Source organism: Triticum dicoccoides, chromosome 4A, assembly GCF_002162155.2.
Source record: "Triticum dicoccoides isolate Atlit2015 ecotype Zavitan chromosome 4A, WEW_v2.0, whole genome shotgun sequence".
Lineage (NCBI taxonomy): Eukaryota > Viridiplantae > Streptophyta > Magnoliopsida > Poales > Poaceae > Triticum > Triticum dicoccoides.
In genome coordinates this window covers 71066740-71088442 of record NC_041386.1, presented here as the reverse complement: position 1 = coordinate 71088442, position 21703 = coordinate 71066740, and the positions used below count along the sequence as shown (strand labels likewise).

At 42.9% G+C, this 21703-nt stretch overlaps 1 protein-coding gene and 1 long non-coding RNA gene across 3 annotated transcripts; one reads left to right on the top strand and one right to left on the bottom strand.

The window, feature by feature from the left end:
• Positions 1-3838: 3838 nt before the first annotated feature.
• On the bottom strand, positions 3839-6414 carry LOC119288692. 2 transcript variants are annotated; one of them, XR_005141254.1, is made up of 3 exons: positions 5894-6414; positions 4901-5037; positions 3839-4066 (listed from the first exon to the last, which is right to left on the bottom strand). It is a non-coding gene; the product is annotated as an uncharacterized LOC119288692 (long non-coding RNA). The 2 variants fall into 2 exon arrangements; XR_005141253.1 differs by having other exon boundaries at positions 4901-6414.
• An 11202-nt stretch (positions 6415-17616) lies between these two features.
• On the top strand, positions 17617-21475 carry LOC119283413. Its single transcript, XM_037562972.1, has 8 exons — positions 17617-17924; positions 18858-18934; positions 19020-19068; positions 19731-19807; positions 19893-19941; positions 20505-20563; positions 20649-20697; positions 21218-21475. Exons 1-8 carry the CDS (start codon positions 17805-17807, stop codon positions 21473-21475), a joined length of 738 nt encoding a protein of 245 aa, XP_037418869.1. The 5' UTR covers positions 17617-17804.
• Positions 21476-21703: the final 228 nt, after the last annotated feature.

The window sequence follows — 21703 nt, the reverse complement described above, 5'->3', positions numbered from 1 at the left end:
CCTTAGGGGGGCGCAACAGCCCACTAGGGGGCTGGTTCCCACCCTTGTTCAGCCCACTTGGCCCACCGGGGCAGGTGGCCCCACCCAGTGGACCCTCGAACACCTTTCGGTGGTCCCGGTACAATACTGATAACCCCCGAAACCATTCTGGCGACTGAAACTAGACTTCCCATATATAATTCTTCACCTCCGGACCATTCCGGAACTCCTCGTGACGTCCGAGGTCTCATCTAGGAAGTAACCGCATACTATTTCCCATAACAACTCTAGAGTCACCGAACCTTAAGTGTGTAGACCCTACGGGTTCGGGAACCATGCAGACATGACCGAGACATCTCTCCGGTGAATAACCAACAGTGGGATCTGGATACCCATGTTGGCTCCCACATGTTACACAATGATCTCATCGGATGAACCACGATGTCGGGGATTCAATCAATCCCGTAAACAATTCCCTTTGTCCATCGGTATGTTACTTGCCTGAGATTCGATCATCGATATCCCCATACCTCATTCAATCTCGTTACCGGCAAGTCTCTTTACTCGTTTCATAACACATGATCCTGTGACCAACTCCTTAGTCACATTGAGCTTGTTATGATGATGCATTATCGAGTGGGCCCAGAGATACCTCTCCATCATACGGAGTGACAAATCCCAGTCTGGATTTGTGCCAACCCAATAGACACTTTCGGAGATACCTGTAGTACACCTTTATAGCCACCCAGTTACGTTGTGATGTTTGGTACACCCAAAGCATTCCTACGGTATCCGGGAGTTGCACAATCTCATGGTCTAAGGAAATGATACTTGACATTAGAAAAGCCTTTAGCAAATGAACTACATGATCTTGTGCTATGCTTAGGATTGGGTCTTGTCCATCACACCATTCTCCTAATGATGTGATCCCGTTATCAACGACATCCAATGTCCATGGTCAGGAAACCATGACCATCTATTGATCAACGAGCTAGTTAACTAGAGGCTTACTAGGGACATATTACGATCTATGTATTCACACATGTATTATGGTTTCCGGTTAATATAATTATAGCATGAACAATAGGCAATTATCATGAACAAGGAAATACAATAATAACCACTTTATTATTGCCTCTAGGGCATATTTCCAACAGTCTCCCACTTGCAGTAGAGTCAATAATCTAGTTACATTGTGATGAATCGAACACCCATAGAGTTCTGGTGTTGATCATGTTTTGCTCATGGAAGAGGTTTAGTCAACGGATCTGCGACATTCAGATCCGTATGCACTTTACAAATATCTATGTCTCCATCTTGAATATATTCACGAATGGAGTTGAAGCGACGCTTGATATGCCTGGTCTTCTTGTGAAACATGGGCTCCTTGGCAAGGGCAATAGCTCCAGTGTTGTCATATAAGAGAGTCATCGGGCCCGACACATTGGGAATGACTCCTAGGTCGGTGATGAACTCCTTCATCCAGACTGCTTCTTGTGCTGCCTCCGAGGCAGCTATGTACTCCGCTTCACATGTAGATCCCGCCACGACGCTTTGCTTGCAACTGCACCAGCTGACTGTCCCACCATTCAAAATGTACACGTATCTGGTTTGTGACTTGGAGTCATCCAGATCTGTGTCGAAGCTAGCATCGACGTAACCCTTTACGACGAGCTCTTCGTCACCTCCATAAAAGAGAAACATATCCTTAGTCCTTTTCAGGTACTTCAGGATATTCTTGACCGCTATCCAGTGTTCCATACCGGGATCACTTTGGTACCTCCCTACCAAACTTACAGCAAGGTTCACATTAGGTCTGATACACAGCATGGCATACATAATAGACCCTATGGCTGAGGCATAAGGGATAACACTCATCTTTTCTCTATCTTCTGCCGAGGTCGGGCATTGAGCCGTGCTCAATCTCACACCTTGCAATATAGGCAAGAACCCCTTCCTGGACTGATCCATATTGAACTTCTTCAATATCTTGTCAAGGCATGTGCTTTGCGAAAGACCAATGAGGCGTCTCGATCTATCTCTATAGATCTTGATGCCTAATATGTAAGCAACTTCTCCAAGGTCCTTCATTGAAAAACACTTATTCAAGTAGGCCTTTATGCTTTCCAAAAGTTCTATATCATTTCCCATCAATAGTATGTCATCCACATATAATATGAGAAATGCTACAGAGCTCCCACTCACTTTCTTGTAAACATATGCTTCTCCATAAGTCTGCATAAACCCAAACGGTTTGATCATTTCATCAAAGCGAATGTTCCAACTCCGAGATGCTTGCACCAGCCCATAGACGAAGCGCTAGAGCTTGCACACCTTGTCAGCATTCTTAGGATTGACAAAACCTTCCGGCTGCATCATATACAATTCTTCCTTAAGGAAACCATTAAGGAATGTCGTTTTGACGTCATTTGTCATATCTCATAATCATAGAATGCGGCAATTGCTAACACGATTCAGATGGACTTCTGCTTCTCTACGGGTGAGAAGGTCTCATCATAGTCAACCCCTTGAACTTGTCGATAACCCTTAGCGACAAGCTGAGCCTTATAGATGGTCACATTACCATCTGCGTCAGTCTTCTTCTTAAAGATCCATTTATTCTCTATGGCTTGCCGATCATTGGGCAAGTCTGTCAAAGTCCATACTTCGTTTTCATACATGGATCCTATCTCGGATTTCATGGCTTCAAGCCATTTGTTGGAATCCAGGCCTGCCATCGCTTCTTCATAGTTCGAAGGTTCATCGTTGTTTAACAACATGATTTCCAGGACAGGGTTGCCATACCACTCTGGTGCGGAACATGTCCTTGTGGACCTACGAAGTTTAGTAGCAACTTGATCCGAAGTTTCATGATCATCATCATTAACTTCCTCGCTAGTCCGTGTAGGCACCACAGAAACATCTTCCTGAGCTGCGCTACTCTCCGGTTCAAGAAGCAGTACCTCATCAAGTTCTACTTTCCTCCCACTTACTTCTTTAGGGAGAAACTCTTTCTCCAGAAAGGATCCATTCTTGGCAATAAACACCTTGCCTTCGGATCTGAGGTAGAAGGTGTACCCAATAGTTTCCTTAGGGTATCCTATGAAGACGCATCTTCCGACTTGGGTTCGAGCTTTTCAGGTTGAAGTTTCTTGACATAAGCATCGCATCCCCAAACTTTCAGAAACGACAGCTTAGGTTTCTTCCCAAACCATAATTCATACAGTATTGTCTCAACAGATTTCCACGGAGCCCTATTTAAAGTGAATGTGGCAGTCTCTAAAGCATAACCCCAAAATGATAGCGGTAGATCGGTAAGAGACATCATAGATCGCACCATATCCAATAGAGTGCGATTACAACATTCGGACACACCATTACGCTGTCGTGTTCCAGGCGGCATGAGCTGTGAAACAATTCCATATTTCCTTAAGTGCGTGCCAAACTCGTGACTCAAATATTCCCCTCCACGATCTGATCGTAAGAACTTTATCACTACAACAGGAACCCCCCTTCAGCAACGCATCGATGCGTTGTCGTATGTCCATATGTGTGTTGCTATGGTCTACACCAACGGATTAGTATGTGTTGCCGTTGGTGGCGTTGCAAGGGTCTACAACAACGTATATACATGCGTTGGTAAACAGCGTGTAGAAGCGTTGTAAGATAGCAACACATAGAGTTAGAGCTTAACAACATTTCATATGCGTTGGTGGATGCCCCGAGAAAAGGGTTTTCATATGGACATGGGAGATCATTGCAACGAATAGAAGCTTTGTTAGACAGCATGAACAGTTGATGATAGTTTATATATTGCCATCCAAGAATTATGAGTTGGCGAATAAGAGTCGCAATATAATGAACAGAAAGTCTCGTGTATTAAATCAATTGTGTTGCATTACAAAAGAACACATTCCAAAGATTACAAGATGTGAAACAATCTAGTAGTAGCCCAATTGTCAACCTTGCAATCAACTACAATGGTTGAAATGTTGACCTTAAATATGACATTCTAATTATCTAATAGTGGCCACATTCTCGACGTTGCCATCAACATCTGACCCAAGCATCATCACTTCTTGGCAATCTACAACAACAAATAAATAAGATGAGTAACGTATGGCAGAAAAAAAACTGGTTAACGCAATAGAAATTCAAAGAAGACCAAATGGTTAACGCAATCTACAACAACATTCTCGACGTTGCCATCAACATCTAACCCAAGCATCATCACCATGGTAGCTCTGTACAAAGATTATATATCAAATGTTTGTAAACTGCAGATTCAGCATCTGGTTGGTAATTTAGAAGACCAAATATATGTATACTGACATCAAATTTGATTGGTTAACAAATTGTAACCTGCATGAGCCAATAACACCCTTGTGAACTGGGGAAACAAAATTAAGTTCTGCTTACAAAACACACTGTAGACCGGCTGCCTGTCATCAATAAATCATTATTCATACGCTGGTATCTAGCAAAATTGTTTATCTCATTTTAAATACTGTATACTGAATATGAACTCTGAATTAATCTGAAATCCCAAGGAAGTGATATTAGTATGCTGAAAATCTTATTAATAAATAAATATAGCGATATTAGTATGCTGAAAATCTATTTAATAAATAAATATATTTTTCAAGGGACATGGTTCAATATTCACGTAAGTGATTACTATACTAATAGGTAGGCTACTTTTTCAACAACGTACAGTTAGTGTTGTTTGAACCAAAAAATTGCTTGCAAAAAAGAATACTATAACAGTTTAAAGTACATTGCTAAATGAGATGGGCAATGCAAAAACTAAACATCCTTGGATCATGTCATTTTTATTTTCCTAGTACTGTACATGCAGGTAACTTTTCCTCCTTGGCCAAACAGTTACCCGTGCATAATCAGTAGTTGTAACTATACTTACTTAGATCCATCTGACTTCTCAGTACTGCATCTTGCATTATATTCGCTGCATTAGTTCGGCCGAGTCGCTGCTGTCCATAAAGGAGATGCACCTAACCTCGCCTGTACAACCCATCAAGGAGAGACATTGTTCCTGCCCTGCACGTTTACAACTAAACCAAATTTTAAACCCAAAAATGAGCATAGTCGAAGCCTGGAATGGCAACCTGGTGGATAATATTGGTGTAACTGATGATGCGGACACCAAAATAGATAGAAGTGGGGCGGCACAAGAAACATATAGAACCAACAGGAACGAGTTAAGATGTGTAGAGATGTGCATGTCTGACTCATTTCTTTCCTGCCAAAGTGTGTCAAACAAATTAATAAGATTCATAACACTGATAAGGGGATCTTTTTTTCTCCATAAAGTAATCAAAATGTCATTCGCCGTTAATAGTGTTGACCCATTGATCCTTGAAGATCCACTTTGATGACATGGTCACAAACTAGGATAAGTTTGAGATAATATGGCAGCTAATTGAATGAGTATGATGATCAACTTCAACTGAAAATATTAGTAATTAAGTATTCACCTACATACTATATAGTTGCAAGAAAATCAAAGAAATTAAATGCATCACAAAAACAGTTTGTCAGAAAAGGAGGAAGCAAATATTCTTCCTGTGAATTAACACAGATAACCACGGTTCCATATATGTAAATCAGTCAGATAAGTAGCAACAACCTGCAGATGGAGAACTAGATAGGAAACATGCCTAAAATTGAACATCTGGAAAGGAGAAGTGGGAGCTTGGGCCTGCCCTATTCTACAACACTACAGCGGGAAATCCAGCGAAGATGTTGAAATACTAAAATGACTAAGAACTGAAAGATCCAGCAGAGAAATATGGATGCGTCGCCATCGACGCCGGTGGATCAGATCGACGGAGGGCGGGAATTGCGGCTGAGAAAGGTTGGACTGAGAAAACAAGAGGATTGCAGAAGTACGTACAGTGATGATGTTCTGGTGGCGGAGGCAGAGGGAGACCACGAAGGCTGCGCTCGAACTAGGCGGCGATGGCGGGATCCAGCTCTAGCTGGCTCACCATCTTGATGGCGACGTTGCGGACGGCGTACTAGATGCGAACCTGGCCCGGATCTCAAACTTGGATAGGTCGGTGTTCCAGAAGTCCTCCCCGTCGCTCCAGATCGTGGCCCCCGGTGGCACCACCAAGTACTTGGAAATCAAATCCAAAATTTCCTGCGAGAAAGATTTGGGTGAGGGGTTAATGATTCTTTCTCGACTCAGCATTTCAGTACGTTGCTCTAGGATAAGCATGCCAGGAGACTTGATCTGCTTTGGATCCGAGAAGCAGGGTGGCGAGGAGATGATTGTGGAGACGGAGAGGAAAATTAGGAGCAAGTGGGTACGAGGAGGAGGTTAGCTATTTTTTAAGTGGGAGGAAAGGGAGGAGGCATTCGTGGGGAGGTGGGAGAGGAGGCCACGGCCCAACACATGATGTCTCTCCGTTGCTAATGATGCGTTGGTGTATGTATGTTCTTGTTGTAGTGTATTTTCCTGTCACGTTGATTTTCTACCTCACTCTAAAATTTTTTGAACTTTTCAAAGGTCTCAGACTTGTGTTTCATTAAGTAGACATACCCATATCTACTTAAGTCATCAGTGAGGGTGAGAACATAACGATAGCCACCGCGAGCCTCAACGCTCATTGGACCGCACACATCGGTATGTATGATTTCCAACAAGTTGGTTGCTCGCTCCATTGTTCCGGAGAATGGAGTCTTGGTTATTTTGCCCATGAGTCATGGTTCGCACGTGTCAAATGATTCATAATTAAGAGACTCCAAAAGTCCATCTGCATGGAGTTTCTTCATGCGTTTGACACCAATATGACCAAGGCGGCAGTGCCACAAGTATGTGGGACTATCATTATCAACCTTACATCTTTTGGCATTCACACTATGAATATGTGTAACATCACGTTCGAGATTTAATAAAAATAAACCATTGACCAGTGGGGCATGACCATAAAACATACCTCTCATATAAATAGAACAACCATTATTCTCGGATTTAAATGAGTAGCCATCTCACATTAAACAAGATCCAGATACAATGTTCATGCTCAAAGCTGGCACTAGATAACAATTATTGAGGTTTAAAACTAATCTCGTAGGTAGATGTAGAGGTAGCGCGCCGACGGTGATCACACCGACCTTGGAACCATTCCTGACGCGCAACGTCACCTCGTCCTTCGCCAGTCTCCGCTTGTTCCGCAGCTCCTGTTTTGAGTTACAAATATGAGCAACTGCACTGGTATCAAATACCCAGGAGCTACTACGAGCGCTGGTAAGGTACACATCAATAACATGTATATCACATATACCTTTGGCATTGCCGGCCTTCTTATCCGCTAAGTATTTGGGGCAGTTCCACTTCCAGTGACCATTTCCCTTGCAATAAAAGCACTAAGTCTCGGGCTTGGGTCCATTCTTTGGCTTCTTCCCAGCAACTGATTTACCGTGCACGGCAACTCTCTTGCCGTCCTTCTTGAAGTTCTTTTTACCCTTGCCTTTCTTGAAACTAGTGGTCTTATTCACCATCAACACTTGATGTTCCTTTTTGATTCCCACCTCCGCCGATTTCAGCATTGAATATAACTCAGGAATGGACTTCTCTATACCTTGCATATTGTAGTTCATCACAAAGCTCTTGTAGCTAGGTGGAAGCGACTAGAGGATCCTGTCAATGACCGAGTCATCTGGAAGATTAACTCCCAGCTGAGACAAACGGTTGTGCAATCCAGACATTTTGAGTATATGCTCGCTGATAGAACTGTTTTCCTCCATCTTACAACTATAGAACTTGTCAGAGACTTCATATCTCTTGACCCAGGCATGAGCTTGGAAAACCATTTTCAGCTCTTGGAACATCTCATATGCTCCGTGCTGCTCAAACCGCTTTTGGGCCCCGGTTCTAAGCTGTAAAGCATGCCGCACTGAACCGGGGAGTAATCATCACTACACGACTGCCAGGCGTTCATAATGTCTTGAGTTGCTGGGAAAATGGGTGCGTCATCTAGCGGTGCTTCAAGGACATATGCTTTCTTGGCAGATATGAGGATGATCCTCAAGTTACGGACCCAGTCCGTATAGTTGCTACCATCGTCTTTCAGCTTGGTTTTCTCTACGAATGCGTTGAAGTTGAGGGCAACATTAGCGTGGGCCATTTGATCTACAAGACGTATTGTAAAGATATTTTAGACTAAGTTCACGATAATTAAGTTCATCTGATCAAATTATTTAATGAACTCCCACTCAGATAGACATCCCTCTAGTCATCTAAGTGATACATGATCCGAATCGACTTGGCCGTGTCCGATCATCACGTGAGACGAACTAGTCATCAACGTTGAACATCTCCATGTTGATCGCATCTACTATACGACTCATGTTCGACCTTTCGGTCTCTCGTGTTCCGAGGCCATGTCTGTACATGCTAGGCTCGTCAAGTCAACCTAAGTGTTTTGCATGTGTAAATCTGGCTTACACCCGTTGTATGTGAACGTTAGAATCTATCACACCCGATCATCACGTGGTGCTTCGAAACAACGAACCTACGCAACGGTGCACAGTTAGGGGGAACACTTTTCTTGAAATTTTAGTGTGGGATCATCTTATTTATGCTACCATCGTTCTAAGCAAATAAGATGTAAACATGACAAACATCACATGCAAATCATAAAGTGACATGATATGACCAATATCATCTTGCGCCTTTGATCTCCATCTTCGAGGCGCGGCATGATCACCATCATCACCAGCATGACACCATGATCTCCATCACCATGATCTCCATCATCGTGTCTTCATGAAGTTGTCTCGCCAACTATTACTTCTACTACTATGGCTAACAGTTAGCAATAAAGTAAAGTAATTACATGGTGTTTTCATTGACACGTGATACGTCTCCAACGTATCTATAATTTATGAAGTATTCATGCCATGTTTACTATCGTTTTATATGATTTTGGTATGATTTGATTAGAACTAACCCAGACTGACGTTGTTTTCAGCTGAACTACTGTGGTGTTGTTTTTGTGCAGAAATAAAAGTTCTCGGAATGCGATGAAAATCAACGGAGAATTTTTCTAGAAAATATAAAAAATACTAGAACAAAAATCTACCGGAGGGGAGTCCTATGGGCCCCACGAGGGTCGGGGGCACGTCCACCCCCCTGGGTGCCCCCCTGTGCCTCGTGGACTACCCGTGGGGTCCCCTGACTTGTTCTCGATGCCAACCTCTCCTATAAATACCCAAACCTCCAGAAATTAACCTAGATCGGAAGTTCCGCCGCCGCAAGCCTCTATAGCCACGAGAAATCAATCTAGGCCCTCTCTGGCACCCTGCCGGAGGGGCCCATCTTCACCGGAGGCTATGGAGGAGGATCCCAGAGGGGCCATCATCACCATGAAGGACAAGGACCAGAGGGAGAACCTCTCCCCATCTAGGGGGGCATGGAGGAGGAAGCACAAGGGGGAGAACCTCTCCTCCTCTCTCTCGGTGGCACCGGAGTGCCATCGGGAGGGGAATCATCGCCGCGGTGATCGTCTTCATCAACATCACCATCACCATCACCATCCTCATCTCTTTTACGCGGTCCACTCTCTCGCACCCCGCTGTAATCCCTACTTGAACATGGTGCTTTATGCCACATATTATGATATAATGATGTGTTGCCATCCTATGATGTTTTGAGTAGATTTCCTTCGTCTATGGGTTGATTGATGCTCTAGATTGGTATGAGTTGTATGTTTTATTTTGATGCTGTCCTATTGTACCCTCCATGTCGCGCAAACGTGAGGGATTCTCGTTGTAGGGTGTTGCAATACATTCATGATTCGCTTATAGTGGGTTGCTTGAGTGGCAGAAGCATAAACCCGAGTAAGGGGGTTGTTGCGTATGGGATAAAGGGGACTTGATGCTTTAATGCTATGGTTGGGTTTTACCTTAATGATCTTTAGTAGTTGCCGATGCTTGCTAGAGTTCCAATCATAAGTGCATATGATCCAAGAAGAGAAAGTATGTTAGCTTATGCCTCTCCCTCATATGAAATTGCAATGACGACTACCGATCTTGTTAACAATTGCCTAAGACAATTCCGCACACCGATCCACCATTATTCCACACTCGCTATTTATAATATTTAGGAATATATTCTAACTTTATGATAACAGCACCTACTTTTATATTTTATCTCTCCGATACCATGCAAAGTTATCCTCTTCATACCCACAACGTAGTTTTATTTCTCGTTTCTAGTTGGAAGCAAACGTTCGGTGTACGTAGAGTCGTATCAGTGGCAGATAGGACTTGAGAGAATATTGATCTTACCTTTAGCTCCTTGTGGGTTTGACACTCCATACTTATCACTTCCACCATTGGGAATTGCTACGATGATTCCCTGCACTTGGGGATTATCAAGCTCTTTTCTGGCGCCGTTGCCGGGGAGCAATAGCGTGGGGTTGATATTCTCGTGTGTGCTTGTTTGCTTTCTTCACTAAGTAGATTTTGTTTTTCCTTTTTGTTTCTGTTTTGTTGAGGGTGAAACATACAAAAAAATTAAATAATGAAAATACAAAAAATTTACTTGCCTCTCATGCCTAAAAAGCTTTTTAATAAGAGAAGTGATTGGAAGGTTATGCATTGGAGAAGTGAGAGTCTATTTTGATGAATCTATGGGTAGTATCGGGGGTATGAACCATGGTGAAGTTGGAATACAGTATATATAGTTCTAATATGAAATTGGAATAATTTTGGAACAATACCTAAAGGTAGTGATTTGCTTTATTACACTAATGGATCTCACAAAGTTTTTGTTAAAGTTTTGTGTGGATGAAGTGTTCGAAGATCGAGGAGCTATCAATATGAGAAGAATAAAGACAGGCAAGAGCTCAAGCTTGGGGATGCCCAAGGCACCCCAAGTAAATATTCTAAGGATACTCAAGCATCTAAGCTTGGGGATGCCCCAGTTGGCATCCCATCTTTCTTCTTCAACAATTATCGGTATACCTCGGTTTTTGTTTTGTTCACATGATTTGTGTCCTTTGTGTTTTTTTCCTTTAAGAACCATGCTAGTATAAGATAGCCCTTCATTGATTTATAGAATGCTTCATTTGCTTCACTTATATCTTTTAAGTATGATCTTATAGAATTGCTCTTTATGCTTCACTTAAATCTTTTGAGTATGGTTTTATAGAATGCTTCGTGTGCTTCACTTATATATTTTGAGCTTGGATATTGGTTAGTCTATATTAATTGTATAATGCTCCATGAACTTCACTTATATCTTTTGGAGTATGAATAATACTATCATCTAAAGTGGATTTAGAAGAAGTTTGCTCCAGATCCGATCAAGAGCCGAACGGACGGCGCCTCCGCGTTCAACACACATACAGCCCGGGGACATCTCCTCCTTCTTGATCCATCAAGGGAAGAGGAGAAGTTAAGGGAGAACTCTGGCAGCACGACGGCATGGTGGTGATGGAGCTCGTGGTTCTCTGGCAGGGCTTCGCCAAGCACTACGGAGGAGGAGTAGGTGTTGCGTCGGGGGAAGGGTGCGGCTGCCCTCCCACCCCCTCTATTTATAGGGTGAAGGGAGAGGGGGCGGCGGCCAAGGGGGGAACTTGCCCCCCAAGTTTGGTGGGAGGCGCCCCCACCCCCTAGGGTTTTCAACCCTAGGCGCCTTGGGCTCTTAGTGGGGGCGCACCAGCCCACTAGGGGGCTGGTTCCCACCCTTGTTCAGCCCACTTGGCCCACCGGGGCAGGTGGCCCCACCCGGTGGACCCCCGGACACCTTTCGGTGGTCCCGGTACAATACCGGTAACCCCCAAAACCATTCCAGCGACTGAAACTAGACTTCCCATATATAATTCTTCACCTCCGGACCATTCTGGAACTCCTCGTGACGTCCGGGATCTCATCCGGGACTCCGAACAACCTTCGGTAACCACATACTATTTCCCATAACAACTCTAGCATCACCGAACCTTAAGTGTGTAGACCCTACGGGTTCGGGAACCATGCAGACATGACCGATACATCTCTCCGGCCAATAACCAACAGCGGGATCTGGATACCCATGTTGGCTCCCACATGTTCCACGATGATCTCATCGGATGAAACACGATGTCGGGGATTCAATCAATCCCGTATACAATTCCCTTTGTCCATCGGTATGTTACTTGCCCGAGATTCGATCGTCGATATCCCCATACCTCGTTCAATCTCGTTACCGGCAAGTCTCTTTACTCGTTTCGTAACACATGATCATGTTACCAACTCCTTAGTCACATTGAGCTCGTTATGATGATGCATTATCGAGTGGGCCCAGACATACCTCTCCGTCATACGGAGTGACAAATCCCAGTCTCGATTCGTGCCAACCCAACAGACACTTTCAGAGATACCTGTAGTGTACCTTTATAGCCACCCAGTTACGTTGTGACATTTGGTACACCCAAAGCATTCCTATGGTACCCGGGAGTTGCACAATCTCATGGTCTAAGGAAATGATACTTGACATTGGAAAAGCCTTTAGCAAACGAACTACACGATCTTGTGCTATGATTAGGATCGGGTCTTGTCCATCACATCATTCTCCTAATGATGTGATCCCGTTATCAATGACATCCAATGTCCATGGTGAGGAAACCATGACCATCTATTGATCAAGGGACAATTGCATTTTTTTCCCTAGTTGGTTCCTACCTACGGGTTTTGCCCTTACTTTCCGAGCTTGCTCAGTTTTGCCCTTACTTTTTCCGCCGAGGTCCCTCGAATACCCTTTGACCGTTTGACCAAAACTTTGAAAATTCATAACTAATTCATATGAACTCAGAAAAATGCAAATAAGATATCGAAATGTTCAGATAAACATTACCTTTATGTGCATATCATTTGCATTCAGGACAAAAACACCCTTTAAACTACCCGAGGTAACTAATGTTATTAACATTATTAAAAATAAAAAGGTACAAACAATATTTTTTTCATGAATAAAAATTACATGCAAAAGTAGGTGATGTTTCTGAACATCTTGATATCTTATTTGCATTTTTCAGAGTTCGTATCAATTTGTTATGAAGTTTCCAAATAATGGTCAAAGTCGTTAGAACATTCATAACAAGATGATACGAACTCAGAAAAATGCAAATAAGATATCTGGATGTTCAGTAAACATCACCTACATTTGCATATAATTTTTATTCATGAAAAAATATGGTTCGTACCTTTTTATTTTTAATAATGTTAATAACATTAATACCTTAGGTAGTTTAAAGGGTGCTTTTGTCCTGAATGCAAATGATATGCACATAAAGGTAGTGTTTATCTGAACATTTTGATATCTTATTTGCATTTTTTCTGAGTTCATATGAATTAGTTATGAATTTTCAATGTTTTGATCAAACGGTCATAGGGCATTCGAGGGACCACGACGGAAAAAGTAAGGGAAAAACTGAGCAAGATCGAAAAGTAAGGGCAAAACCCGTGGGTAGGAACCAACTAGGGGTAAAAATGCAATTGTCCCATTGATCAACGAGGTAGTTAACTAGAGGCTTACTAGGGACATATTACAATTTATGTATTCACACATGTATTACGGTTTCCGGTTAATACAATTATAGCATGAATAATAGACAATTGTCATGAACAAGGAAATATAATAATAACCACTTTATTATTGCCTTTAGGGCATATTTCCAACAAAAAACACGGTCTTCAGAAAAAATCGTGCTACCTGTCAATGCAGATAGAACCATGGTTGTACTTGCCCAAGAACCAGCCCCACCACACATAACCCAAACTCACGCAGATTGTACCCCTACCCAGTTGGATAGAGAATCAGCTACACCCCTTCTAACCCCAACCCTAGTAGATAGTAACCCAGTTCCAGTTGACACAATACCGTCTCCACCACAGAGCACCCAAACACGAGCAGTTAGTAAGGCAACTGCAGTGCCCAAAGCACGAGGACCACCACTCCAAACCCCAAGTCAACGCTTAAAGCAGAAGAAGAATTATTCTCAAGTCAGGTTCCGTAGCTATGGTTCATACTCCTTTGCTCTTACATCATTGTATTTACTTATACCAGCTGATTTCAAATTTGAAGGATACAACTGAAACTCCAATGGCGCAACAGGTATGTTTTAAACCTGTTTCTTTAATGTGTTCGCTGTTGTAACTTCCTCTATGTTGATTTCAGTTTCAATTAAATAAACAGTTATGTTCTCATGCCATTCACATTACAAGTGTTGTTATTGTTGTGTAGTTTCCCACACTTATATTATGTCTGTGCTGCTTTGTCTTAAATAGATATGATTTCAACTGTCTCTATCTTGATTTGGCAACATAAACTAGAATGATATAGACCATACAGTGACCATACTACATAGATATATGTTTGTTTTATGTTGTTATCCTGTCCACCTTACTACTGAACTGGTTTACCAAAATGAGTTTCATATACAACATGGTAAACCTGTGATGTGTCTGTTTTTTCTCTTTTAGAATGCGGATAAAATATTGGAGAAGATTACCCCGTTATGCAATGGTAAAGGAAGTAATGCAGATATGGTTCAAGATAGTGAGACATCCCTCTTGGTCTCCAAGAAAGCTGATAAAAACTATACTGAAGACACTGAGACAACCCCAAAGTCCTGTCTTGATGTAGTGTTCTAGTTACTGGCCACTACTGCTGGCACCAGCTCTTTGAACTCGCTACCTGAATCATTTTGGCTTTTTGAGTCTCAACTTCAAGTTGAAATACATCGATCAGATGTTCTACGATAGGAAGCCGAAGGACTGAGGATGTCCCTGCAGAATTCAGGTGCATACTTTCTGGTGCAACAACAAGCACTGGAGGATTTAAGCGCCAAACAAGAGAAAGTTAATAAGCTTGCTAAACATCTTGCCAGCATTATGGGTACCCAGGATATTTTTTCTTAAGATCTTCTGAAGTGGTTTCAGTTCTGGACTTGTTTTGCTGCGGAGTTTATTTGCACTAGTCGCCAACTTTGACAACGAGTGTATGTGATATGCTGCTTTGTTCCCTACATTTGCACTGGTGGCGAACCTTGATGCCCAGTGGATGTAATATGTTTAATAGCCGTGATAGCCTAGCGTAAGTTGCTTGCTTATTTTATTTCCTTGTTGTCTTGTTTATTTGTTTGCTTGTAGTCAGTGCAGTTCTTTTTTCGCGGTTTGCTAGTGGCCGCAATAACCTATTTTTTTAAACTAGGCCACAATAACCATGGGCTACATATTTACTGTAGTGACCATGGGCCTTCTACGAGGCATAGCATCAATGGGCCTTCTACGGGCCGTATGATCGATTGGCCAAACATGGGCCAATAATGGACCGCATTATGGGCCATAAACGGGCTAGAGTTGGAATCGTCCGTTCCTGGGCCGACCATAATGGGTCATCTTTAATTGGCCGTATTTGATGACGCTATGAAAACAGCCCAGCGAATTAACGGGCCGACTGTAACCATAGGCTGAATTTGGCCCATAAGCAGAAAAGGCCAGTAACGGGCTGTAAGTAACCGACTGCTGGAAATGAGCCCAAGAATAAATGGGCCTTGAGAAGGCCGAAAGATAACACGGGCTGGAAACGGCCCAATGGAATAATGGGCCATTAATGGGTATAAAGCGATACATTATTCATTACGGGTTAGTTTCACCACGGGCCGTTAATGAGCCAAGAGTTACAAAGGGCCTCATATGGGCCGAAAGACATCATGAGCCGGAAGTTACAACAGGCTGAAATCATATTGGACAGCCCAAATGACGCTACTGGGCCTAATTCGGATAGGCCGTAACGGGTCGTGACTTAGTGGGTTGTAAATGGGCTATATGTGAACATGTCGTTAACAGGCTTTCCGTGGTCCGGCCCGCTACCTTTTGACCAAGTCAAACGGCTCGGCCTTTTCATCGGAATGGGCCTCTGTTGGGCCGTGCCATGTGTCGATGTATCATATGCGCCTTCGGTCCAATGAGTGGATGACATATGTCCCAACGGTGAGCCGACACGTGGTTCCTCTCGCCATTGAGAATTTTACACGTGGAAAATCCCCATTGGTCCGGGTTGTTAACGGGTTATCGGATCCAAACTGGAACCCAATAGCTTAACGGCGACCCGTTACGGTGGATGCCACGTGTCGGTTACCCTTGACGAAAGCAATTCTATGACGCGCGATTTATCGTCATGGAAGTGGACACTCCCGTGATGATAATTTTGGTAATATCATGGAACACTTCTACGACAACACAGGTATGAATATCTTGATTCTGTCATAAAATCATCATGGATGTACATGCAGGACAGAAAACGTGACCTACTGTGACAAACATGTATCATCACGGAAGTGTTTTTTTTGTAGTGATGGGAACCCGCACCACGACCACCTATCAAGTCGGTGGTGCTTTGACGCAGTGAAACTGAAGGAGCATCGGGTGGTGGTGTTGGTGACGCGTCAGTCAATCGAGGTGGAGGCACCGGAGGGTATAAGAACTGGCCGACATGGTGGATCATGAGTCGGGCCCCACCTTAGTTCTTGAGCAGGAAAATGAAGCCGTAGATAGCTAGCGGTGATTAGTCGGGGAAGAAGGCAACTACCCTAATGGTGGAGGGAATAGGGGAGATGGGGGCGTGAAGAACGGGAGGTTAGAGCGGGATTTGATGGAAAATCTTGACTGTAGGATGAAACAAGAAATGGACGCTGTAGGACTGGTCTAACGAATTGTTTACATTAGACTACTAATAGGAAGTGTTTCTCATTTTTTATAGCTAGTTGAGCCCGCCCACCCCCGGGCTAGAGAATGTATCGTAGAAATTCTTAAGTGTAATCCATGTACTCGAGGTCAAATACATTGCTAAAGGGTACCAAAAATATATATGAATAACTAATAACATAGAAATTATGTATGTGCCACATCCCAATAACCCAATTTCAAACTATAACATGGGGAGTTTTAAAAAAACTTATACCTCAAATTAGATTTACTATTATTCATAACATGATTTTATCTTTAGTTTATTGAGTTTGTGGGTCGAATTTAAAATAAATATTTAGTACATTATATGTGAGCCATATACTCATATCCATGTACTCAGATGTTTTCAGAGTTTTTTTACATATAGCAAAGAATCTGGACCTCAGGTGCTCCGATTGCATGGCAAGGTTGGTCCACAAGATACATCATGCATCAAAATTATTTGAGCATGCCACTGTCTAGACAAGCATTCTTCCATGAGGAAATCCTCTACAAAACATGAAAGATGGGGTGTCAGTTGAGTTGTCTTAGTTGACTCATCGTGTTGTCATGTAGCTGTGAACATTTTTGAACACGTGGATGCCTTTACTTGAAATGGCGTGTTTTTGGCATGGTGTGTGGCTCTTTAGAAAATTTTGACATAGAGTGGAAACAACTATGTACTGCCTTTTGGAAAATATTTCATTTACTTTTCTCTATTTGATTTGTTTGATATTGGAAGGGGCCATTCAATTTTTTGATGTCTCTGCTGTCAGGTGGGTCCATCTTAGTGTATATGTTCATCCCCCACACCCTCTGATGTGTCCCGTACCCTACTATATATAAACCACCTGGCCCTGATTTGGACCAACCTAGATCCCATCCCCTTTCCCCCTCTACCAAGTGGCGGCGGTAGGCAAGACATGGGAGAATCATGGTAGAAAAGGGCGACTAAGGAATAGCTCCACTTGACGGGGTTGGGATCAAGTTGCGACCACCGGGTCAGGCAACGAAGATCTAGCAACCAGTAAGCGTTGAAAAAACGAGCATCGACGAATCTCAACACGGTAAGAAACTTGTCTCTAATGTCGTCGAGCAGATTTGGTCGCGACTATAACTCCAATAGTAGCGGTGATGAGTGGGTACCAAGAAGTCAACGACCACGGCAACAGAAAGGGCGAGCAAAGAAGGCAACACCTATAGAGGTTGGTCTGCTTGAATCCTTCAACCCCTCCCCACCCCTTTTCATCGCCTCTAATGCAGACATGAGACCAAAAGTGCTAGGGGATTTTGCTCCTCGTGTGAGCTTTAGTTGGTCTATCTTCTTTATCTCATACCTTTTCAAATCTCGTGTTACTTTTAAATCATATGAATAACATCGAACATTTGCGTCGATGAGTGCGCCAATTAATGTTCCTTCTTACCCTTGACATATCTCCTTTGAACATGGGGTATGGATATAGATCTAGATTTCTTTGGTGTATATGAAGACATTTTTTTGCTTAAAGGGTGCAATGCCTGGTATGCCATTAAGGAATCATTTCAAAACAGTCTTAGGTACATCATCAGATCTTAGGTAAGTGTACTGTCAACTGTTGGCTTACACCCGATTTGCGTTGCGTCGTATGGATGAAAGTGGTCCCAACAATATTGGTCAATGATGTGTGTGGTGTTGCAAATAATGGGCTTTTATCGGGGCAGTGGCTTTCCTCACCAATTGGAAGCGTCTCTTTCTCAATGGCAGCCATTTTTTTGCATGATAAGGCCACATCACCCTCCATCCCCGGTGTCGTGCCACGAGTAGTGGTGGCAGGCGTGATGTCATGTCCCGAGCAACCTCCCCGAGGGGTTCCCATAGCTCTGTAGCCTAGCTCAAGGTGAATAGCTAGGTTTCTCGCCCTAAGGTTTTTGGATCTCACTATTTAGATGCCTATGTGCATGGTCATGCGTTTGTGATTTATAGATTATGAAATCACTAAGAAAATCATAGTATCTTGTTGTCTAAGCACATGTTATCCGATTTTACATAGTGATGATTTGTGATCTATTATACAATTTTAGGCATTGCGCTGATTAGGATATTCCTCTGTCAGGACTTTGAGGTTCTCTTATAGTGTTTGTTTCTTGGGTTAATTTAGGTTACTCCAATTCCACTTGTTACTCCACCTGCAGTTGTTGCTTCAGCTCCTCAAGAGCATGTAAACACAAAGGAAAGGTAAGGAACAAAACTACAGGTGTATTATCTATCTTCCATGACAAAAATTTGGAAGTAAAAATTTGTAATCTTGAATTCATTGCAGAGAAGGCACTAAAGAAGATTGTACAACTATGGTGATCAATGATCACAAAGTAAGTGCACATTTATTAACACCTCCTCTTTAGACATAAAGTTGAGAGTTACAGTATCTTGTACTATGATTAATGGTCTAGTAATAGAGAATAGTTATACTGTTTGACTACTTTACATGTTAATCGTTGTTTCAAATGCAACTGGATCTTCAGATAAATGTATATTTATCACATACATTGGAAGTGTGGGTGACATGAGCTTGCAACACTTGACACGCCATTTTGAAATCATTCCAAAAGAGTCTTAGGTACATCGTAAGATCATAGGAAAAATATACTAGTCAATTATTGGCATACATTCGATCCGACTTGCGTCATATGGATGAAAGTGATCTTGAAGATATTGGTTGGTAACGTATGTAGCTAGCGTTCAAAATCACGACCTGCAGGCAGATAGTCGACTTCCTCATCAAGGGGGGCATCCTGGTTTGCCCCTCTCTCGTAGTGGACCTGGTCCTTTTCTCAATGGCGATCATTTTCTTTTTGGCACGACAAGGCACGACTAGTTGGGCAAGTGTTTGTTGGGAGTAGTCAAACTCACTTGCTTTTTATTATGTCTTATACCACTTTACGCATTGTGTCAATTAGGATATTCCTTAGCCATACATTTTGCCATATAAGACTTGTGAGGTTCTCTGTAACATTTTTTTTTGGTAATTTAGGTTACTCTAGTTCCAAGTGTTACTCCATATGTAGCTGTTACTCCATCTCCTCAACAACATGCTATCACAAAGGAAAGGTAAAGAACAAAACTAAAAGTGTATAATTTGTCTTCCCTAATGACAAATTATAACTAAAAATTTGTAATCCTAAATTCATTGCAGAAAAAGTATCAAAGTACATGGTACAACTATGGTGACCAATGATCACAATGTAAGTGCATTAAAACCTTTCTGCAAGCATATAGTTGAGAGGTTCAACATCTCGTACTATGGTTAATGGTCCAGTAAGACTAAAGGAATGCTACTTTTTCACTAGTTTACATGTCCAATTACTATTTCAAATGCGACAAAATCTTGAGTTACCATGTATTTCAAACCCATGTCCAATTATTGTTGGCATACACCCGATTTGCCTCACATCGGGTATGCATGAAAGTGCTCCCAGAGATATTGGTCGGTGACGTGTCTAGCGTTGCAAATAACGAGCTTCTAGCAGAGAGTATACTTCCTCGCCAATCGGGGTGGGGGGGTACTGTTTTGCACCTCTCTCGTAGTAGACTTGGCCTCTTTCTCAGTGACGATCATTTTTCTCTTTGGCATGACAAGGCGATGATGACCGTGCGAGTGTTTCTTGGGAGTTGTGAACTCGCTTGATCTACATTCTGATATATACTATTTTCAACATTGTGTTGATTAGGGTATTCCTTAGCCATAAGTTTTGTTGTATATGAGTGTGAGGTTCTCTTATAAGGTTTTTGTGTGCGGGTAATTTAGGTTACTCCGATTCCAACTATTACTCCATCTCCTCGAGAGCATGCCAACACAAAGGAAAGGTAAAGAACATAACTATAAGTGTATAATCTGTCTCTCGTGATGAAAATTTGCAAGCAAAAATTTATAACCTTGAACTCATTGTAGAGAAAGTAATAAAGAAGATGCTACAACTGTGGTGATCAATGACCTCAATGTAAGTGCACTAAAACCCCTCTTTAGACATAGAGTTGAGAAAGTGCAGTATCTTATGGCTATTTTTCTAGTAAGAAGAAAATAATTACACTTTTGACTAGTTTTACTTGTCTAGTTACTGCTCAAATGCAATTAGATCTTTAGTTACCTATATATTTGTCACCGTGTAAGGTGCGTGTGTTACATGAGTTTGCAATGCCTGTCATGCCATTGTGTAATTATTCCAAAAGAGTCTTACGTACACCGTAAGGGCATCTTCAACGCGAACCCTAAAAATGCCCACATTCGTTTGTACGTAGCTGCCAGGGCATAGTTTACCATCCAACATGGTATCCCATTGGTGTATGGACCTGTCCGAAATCCCACAAATCAGACACAAACCAGGTGGCTTTGCATGTGTCCAGACCACTGCCACCTACACGTTCGCCACCCCGGACCCACTCAAATCCTCTCCCACGCCCTCTCTCGCATGAAGCGGTTGTCACACATTCATGCTGGTGAGCGTCGCCATGATGGCTCAGAGCGGACACGACCTCTCACTAGAGCCGACATTGAAGTGGAACACCGTCAGAGAGCGCCACCTGCACCGCGTCCCAGTCTCCGCGCCTGTTCAATACCGCAGCGACGTTACTGGACGGGACGACTATGTACCACATTCAAACCGATTGCCCGTCCGCGCCAGCCAGCCAACATTAAATAGGCATGACAGCCCAGAAACCCACTCCAACGCCCGCATTGACACAATCCACCGCTTGGCCTTGCCGGTACCCGCTATTTGAACATGGCCTCGCCCGATACCATTCGCGCCACACTAGGTCTGCTTCCAATCCTCCTCCGTGCACCACCTCCGCCATGATCGCGAGCTCTCTAGAGCGACGAGGAGAAGAACGAGGTGGCCAGCCTTGTGGCTGGCTGGCAGGGCCGTCATGCTCGGTGAATACAAGTAAGCATGCCAGCGACCTCGCCGGAGGTGAGCGACGACGACTCGACGATGAGCCGGCACCCCT